The 7,225-nt window shown below is 25.8% G+C and overlaps 1 protein-coding gene across 1 annotated transcript; it reads left to right on the top strand.

Annotated features, from left to right (window-relative positions):
* The first annotated feature begins 1,309 nt into the window (after positions 1-1,309).
* LOC145840925 (intraflagellar transport protein 43 homolog) lies at positions 1,310-6,926 on the top strand. The gene is made up of 4 exons (XM_082948281.1): positions 1,310-1,397; positions 2,453-2,598; positions 4,334-4,485; positions 6,532-6,926. Exons 1-4 carry the CDS (start codon positions 1,331-1,333, stop codon positions 6,707-6,709), a joined length of 543 nt encoding a protein of 180 aa, XP_082804407.1. The 5' UTR covers positions 1,310-1,330; the 3' UTR covers positions 6,710-6,926.
* Positions 6,927-7,225: the final 299 nt, after the last annotated feature.

The raw sequence follows: 7,225 nt of genomic DNA, 5'->3' as shown, positions 1-7,225 counted from the left end.
AAAACAATTGTTACATGAAAAGTTATGAGATTAAAATTAGATACAAAATATCTAACATATAAAAGATATTTTTTTCTATAATTTACAAATTTACTTACTATAAAACACATTTAAAGTAGAAATACAGTATTTTTTCAATTTTTTATCCTATTTAACACAATTTTTTACATTAAATTTAGTTTTACACTAAAAACAAACAAAAAAACCTGCACTCTCAAAAACCTAGAAGAAACTCAGAAGGCCTTAAAATGTTTTTTAAAAAAACATTTTGCAACCCTGAATAACAAAACTTAAAAGCTAAATATGATCTATTTGTTATTTTTTACAAACAAATTTTTGCTTTAAAAATGTGACCACCCTTGCTAATATAAAGCATGGAAACCATAGTCTATTATGGGCACCAGACAATTTCTTCTTTTTAGTTTAGATTTTTTTAAACCATATATATACTATAAATATTCTAAAATAACCTTTGAAAGGTATTTTCTATACACTGCGGCCCCGAGCAACCTTTTTTAGGAAAATTAGCCCATGTAAAAGGCTATGGACCCCTGAGCTACATTGAAAAATTTATCTTAATTAACTTAGTACAATTTTGTTATTTAAATATTATTAAATTATCTTTTAATTCTTATTTAAAATAGACCTTTTATTTGTATATAAAACTTTTAAAATAATATTTACTAGAGTTTACACTATTACAACTAACTGTGCTTGAAGTTTTAGTACAACCACTAAAATAAAAGCTACATTTATTTTTGCTCTAACTGTTTGTTTATTTTTTATGTTAAAAAGCTGTATGTTAGAATTTAAGAAACTTGACTTACTAGACCCCGAGATCCTGGGATTTTGAACCAAAAGGCCTGCCCAGTGTTTTCAACTGTTCTGTTTTTTTAATCATGAACCTAATGTTCAAATTTCAGCTTCTGCTTGTTTTTTTTCTTCAGTTCAGCTCTTAATCTTCTGAAAATATCTATTTCTGATTTTATACAATCAACATTAATGTGTAGGTTAATTTCTCTTCCATGTGGAATGTTTTAACATTTCAAGTAAATAAGTAAATTATATGAAGTAGATTAAGTTCTTAGTTTTAGAATAATTGGTCTTGTTTTATTGCTGTTATATTTACCCACACGGTATAAAATGAATTTTTAGAACAAAAAGTTGAGCTTTTTAGCTCAACTTAATATTATTAAAATTTACAAAATAACTTTTGTATGTAACTTTATTTTTAGCAATTTAAAAGTTGTAACTAAATAAAAAATTGATAATGTAAGTTTATCTAAATATAAAATTTCACAGAAACAGTTTTAATAATAAAACTCTTAAAATGGATGATGATTTTAACATGGAACTTTCAAGATCAAAACCTTCCAAAGGTAGAAGGGCAGGAAAAAGTTAGTTTAAAAAACAGTAATAATAAAGTTTAAGATAACACTTTACAAAGATTTCAAAGTTTTATATTTTGTGAATTTTGATTTGCTACAAAGCATGAGAACTGTTAAGTTATTTGTTTTTTGTTTTGCATCAAATAAGTATATTAAGTATTTTTAATAGGTAACCTATTTAATATTGTTAAAAATGTTTTTTAATATGTAATAACATTTACTTTTCTGAGTTTCTCTGGATATTTTTTAATTTTACCAAAAATAAAAAGTATTTTGCTTTTTTTCCCATGCAGAACCAATTTAAACACATATAAACAGTTTTTAATAATAATTTAGTTTTAAATTTATAGTGACCAAAAACAAGAGGAATTTTTTAAAGTTTATACTGTTATCATAATTCCTATTTATTTTGTTTGTTTTTCCTGAATTTCTATGAATAGTTGTAATCATACAAAAAGTATTAAGGTCATAGGATGGTAAATAGTTTTTTCACACCTGCTTTTATTTTGTTGAGTTTTAGATAAGCTACAAGTTGCTTTTTATAAATTAAAAACTTTAAAATTGGATTTGGTTAGTCAAAGTCAGAGAGTACAGTAGAATCTTTATGGGATAAGAAAACTAGTTTGTAAATAAAAAAAGTCAGTCTTATGATACGTTTTTTTATTTAAATACCTTGAATTAAATGAAATATTTAGAAAAATCTGTCTTAGATTTAGTTTTTGAATTAAAAATAAAGTTATAATGAATATAAAAAAAGTATTTATTTTTATTAAACGACAGGTTTTTCTAAATATTGCAACATTTTCTGAAAATTTTAGGTATTTATCTTAATAACGATAAGAAAAGATATATTTTTAATGATTTCTATTTATTTGCTGCTTTAGTTTTTTCTTTCCACAAGGAACCATTTGTACTCTTCGACTTTAACTAGCTTTATATCAAAAAAAAAATTTGTGAAAAGGTAATTATCCCCCTATTTCCCTAGCATGTTCTTCTACCAAAAATTATTTTAAGTTTAAACTAATTCTATTATACTAAAATTACATTGATAAATTTATAAACAGACAAGAGCAAAGTTGAAAAGCAGATTTCGAATTTAGATTTGAATGAAAATAATAACAATGATGGTAAGAATAAACCAGCTAATCAAAAACCAAGAAACAGACAAATGGGGTGGGGAACTTCAGATGATGCTAAAAATCAAAAAGAAGTAAATTATTTGTTTATATTATGCAATAAAATTTCAAAAAGTCTTAAGGGTTTCAAGTTTAATTGTTTCTAGAAATTTTGGTTTTAATTTTTTCAAATATATATACATATTTCTTAAAACTGTCCAACTTAAAGTTTATGTTACTTCAAGAATTGAATAGTTATATTATAACTGGTAGTCTTTTACTATCTTTTTTATCTTAATATAATTATGTTATTTTTGAAAATAGACGGCAAGAATTTTATTTTATTTATAAGAAAGTTCTAAATAAAGTAATCTATCTTTTGAGTTTGTAATTCGAACACAGCCTAAGAGTAGACTGTATACAATTTTAATAATTAAGCTTGCTTTACTAGAATCATCTCAAGAATATATTTTTGAGTTATGTAGTTTTACAGTTTATTTGTACTTATACCATAGCTACAAATTTAGTTCTAGTTGATACAAAACTTACACTTTTTCTTTTAATTTTTTTATTTTGTATAATCACTGCAATTTAAACTTGATTGTTAATACTTGCAATAATTTATCATTTGCTACTAGTTTTTGCATAACTAGACTCAAATTTGATAATACAGAATAAAGTAGAAAAAAACTTGTATAAGTTATCTATAAAAAAAGTTGAATTCATAATGTTTCAACTGTTTGTTTCAGAGTTCGTTATATGTTGTATCATTTGAAAAAACATTTTAAATTAACTTTATTTTAAATCTTAAAACTTAGGAATAGTAATCCCTTCATATTTTGTTCCATTTGAAAAGCTATTTTCATTAACTTTATTTTGAAGTAATAGACCAGGATTGGTATAGATTTCCTCTTAATTAAGACTAATGCTTCTTACCATAAAAATATATACAGAAATTTTTACAGCAAATATTTTAGTTTATAAAAAGTTGTTTGTATATTGTATCAAATAATCTGATTCAAGACGATACAGAACATATTTGTTGATTTATTTAATTTTAATCAATAGCTGCCAAATATTTTTGAATTATTTTTAAATACTTACAAAGGCTTACAATTAATCCAGAACAAGTTTTTTTATTTAAGTTAACGTTTTTCACAGAAAGTAGATTCAAGATTGATTCAGAACTTCTTTAAAAATATTTTTTTTTTACTTAAATGTTTTTAAAAAGTTCAATAATTTTTACAGAAAATAGACTAGAGATTGATCCAGGACTTTTCAATTGTTTTATTATAATTTGCAAGAATACAGATTTTATATTCTATTTCCACAAGAAATAGATTCAATATTGATACAATTAATTTGTAGTAATTTTTTTTTAATAGTTATCATCACTGACACTGAATCACTTACCATACAAATATTGAAAAAAAAATTCTATTTGAAAAATAAACTCTACTTCGTTCAAAAGAAGATAGACTCAAGATTGATACATAACTTCTTTTGCAACTTGTAGTATTTAATATTTCTAATACTTTTTTCCCAAAAATAAATAAACTTGAAATTGATACTTTAGAACAAACTAACAATGTTTATTATATAATTTTCTACATGAAACTTATTTTATGCAATGTTTATTCATACAGGAAATAGAATCGAAATTGATAAAGAACATTTTTCGAAATTTTTCATAGTTTCTTTGGAAGTAAATGTTTTTATAACAGTTCAATAATTTTTTACATAGACTTGAGATTGATACAGAACTCATTTTTGATATTTAGCACCTTATCGAAGACATATACTTGTAGTAAATGTTTTATATTTATTCAGGAAGTAGACTCTCGGTTGATACAGAACGATGATGAGGAGGAGACGGAAGTTATGGAAATCATTCCGGACCTGGAAGATCTTCAGGAGGAAAATATGATCCAACAAGTGGCCAACCCAAGTCAGAAGTTCAACAAGGACATCGCCACTTATCGGTTTGAAATAAAATCAATTGACACTAATCTGTGTGTATTACAGTTCTAGTAGTATTTTTTAGGTTTTTTGCTATTTTGAATTTCATATATACTTATTGTCTAACTTTTATTGCGTTACACCGTTTCCCTGCAGAGCACTTCATTGGACGCTAAAAAAGCTGAAAAATAAAAGTATACAGAGCGATGAATTATCAAATAAAAGTACACATAATAGTATAATTAAAATTAAGTTTAAAATATGAGTTATAATTAATATGTTGTTTACAAAAGTTAAATTAATTTAAAATGAAATATAGGTAAGTTCAATTTTAATAATCTATTAACTATACTTTTTGCATATTAAGCTTTGAAAAAATGTAAATATTGAGATTTATGGGGATTTTATGGAAACAGAAATGTTATTTTTACGAAAATGTTGTAACTTTAAGACAAAAATATATACACAATACAAATATCATATTGGAACAATTAAATTAAATAGAATAACATAAATAAATAAACTAAGTTAATGCGATTTAAAATAAACTAAAAACTAAAAATATTCCTTAGGGTAATGAGGGCATTGCGTGACTAGTTCATTTTTCTTATTAAAGATTTTTTTTTGGTTAGGATTTGCTATATACAGTCTTTCTAGGTGAGCACATAAAGTTTGGTTTGAATCTGCTGTTGGTCTGTCTTAGTATTTTCCATTCAATTGTGTATTTTTCGTCTTTTTTATACAATTTCCGTATGTAATTGGCGAGTTGTGTGCAGTTGGTGGGTTTGTTCTTGTTAGGTTTCGGAAATAATGCTCTATGTTCGTAAATCTATTCTTGAAAGGTCTTCGGGTGGATCCAATGTAATGACATTTTTCTCAGATGAGACAATTGCTTTGTAGATTACTTGCTCTGATTTACATTTGATCATTACCGGACATTGCTTTCTGTTTTTGCAGTTGCACAGTTTCTGCTATGTCTGATAACTTTCTTGTTATTTTGTTTTTAATTTTGGAAATATTACTCTTACTTGTTTGTTTGATAATGGCAAGTCCATCATCTCTATAGAGTCCAATTGACTCGGTATTAATTATCGTGGACAAATGGTATAATAGGTATAAACCTACAAGATCACATACTTCAGTGCCGTGAAATGAGTTCTTAGGTACGTCGAAGTTGTCATTGCTATTGGTTTTTTTCAAAATAGTATTATCATAGAACATGACTGATTTGCATGTGTGCATAATTGTATCTATTTCAAAGTCTGTGAACTTTGAATAAGAGTTGGAAAAGTTAATGGCATCTATTAGAAGTTTTCTTTTGATGGTCGGGTAAAAGGTTCTTTATGTCAAAGTTCACGAAGCATTTGCGATTCTTGTTGTTGATTTTTTCGAACCAATCTATCACTTCGTCAGAATTTTTCCATTGTCAAAGCATGGGTTTGTTTCTTATGATTTTGATGTATTTTTGTAGAATGGTTCTGGATAATTTACTTAAGTGAGTTTTAGATGAATTAATTGTTCTACAGCTGATATCATGTGGAAAATTCGCTTTGTGGTCTTTGATAGAAAGGAATGCTTCGTTGATTTCATATTTTGGAACTCTTTTGTTCTTTAAGCTTAATTTTCTATTTATGATCTGGGCTGCCTCGTTGTTGTTAGCATTAATTGTATCTTCATTGTCGATTGAATATTCGCTTGTTATGCTATTTTTCATTAGCTTCTTGTATTTGTTTGCATTCATATAGTACAAGTTTGATGGTTTATCTCAAAAAACTATTACCATTTTTTTGCAGAGTAGGTTTTTTATGTCTTTGTTTAGGGTCTTTTGGTATTTAGATTTTGAATTTTTAACATAAATTTCAGACTTGACTATTTTTACTATGTTTTTCTTGTTCCTTTTGTTGCTTTTAATCTACGTACTAAAGCTTGATCAACTTTTAGTGATAAAAAAAAGTATAATAAACTCAATTTAAATTTTTTTATTCAATTTTCTCATAAAAACAGATTGATTTTATTGCCTCAAAACAATCTTGCTTATTTAGAAAAATCTTATTAATTTTTTTTTTCAGCGAATTAGACGTGGACCTGATGAACGTTGCGTCATTCCGAACGATCGATGACGTCATAGACATGAAGTGCCTGGTGAACAACCTCAACCCCCACCTGTCCGAAGAGGAGGACCAGGTTTGGGGGTGGGACAAGCTGTTCGCCGATGTTACGTCACAATTGAAAAGCAACAAGCTGTAGTGTGGCGTCACAGCTGAAGAAGTAACAAGCTGTAGTGTGACGTCACAGAAGAAAAAGTATCGAGTTGTAAATATTTTTGGTCTTAAGTTTGTTCGTTTAATGCTTTATGATTCCATTTTACCAAATAAAACTTTCAACTTAATTAAAATCAAATACAGTTTGCTTGCAATAAATTCTATAATTTAGATGACACTGTGATATATTCAAAATTATTAAATATATAAACTCGTTTTTCTGTTTTGTTGCTCTTTTTTTTTTTGTAAATAAATTATTTTTTATTTTAAAACTGAGTTTTTATTTTTGTTACTTTTTAACATAGTTTATCCCTCATTAATCAAATAAAATTGATAATATACTATGTTAACATACATATATATATTTTTTTTTGATAACATTTATATTATGTTTTTTGAAGTATAATTTGTGTCGGTGCTCAAAATCTCTGAATATTTAACTGAAACCATTTTTTATTTGTAAAATTTATAGCATTATCAATGTAAATTTTTTAAATATAAG

This window comes from Thalia democratica, chromosome 7 (assembly GCF_965202585.1).
Source record: "Thalia democratica chromosome 7, ktThaDemo2.hap1.1, whole genome shotgun sequence".
NCBI lineage: Eukaryota > Metazoa > Chordata > Thaliacea > Salpida > Salpidae > Thalia > Thalia democratica.
This window is presented reverse-complemented; position numbering and strand designations above follow the sequence as displayed.

Bases quoted from the DNA above. Each gene is read 5' to 3' on its own strand.
- LOC145840925 (XM_082948281.1), top strand. From the start codon at position 1,331: ATGGATGATGATTTTAACATGGAACTTTCAAGATCAAAACCTTCCAAA. The intron at 1,398-2,452 runs GTTAGTTTAAAA...ATTTATAAACAG, and splicing joins AGGTAGAAGGGCAGGAAAAA to ACAAGAGCAAAGTTGAAAAG. The intron at 2,599-4,333 runs GTAAATTATTTG...ATATTTATTCAG, and splicing joins ATGCTAAAAATCAAAAAGAA to GAAGTAGACTCTCGGTTGAT.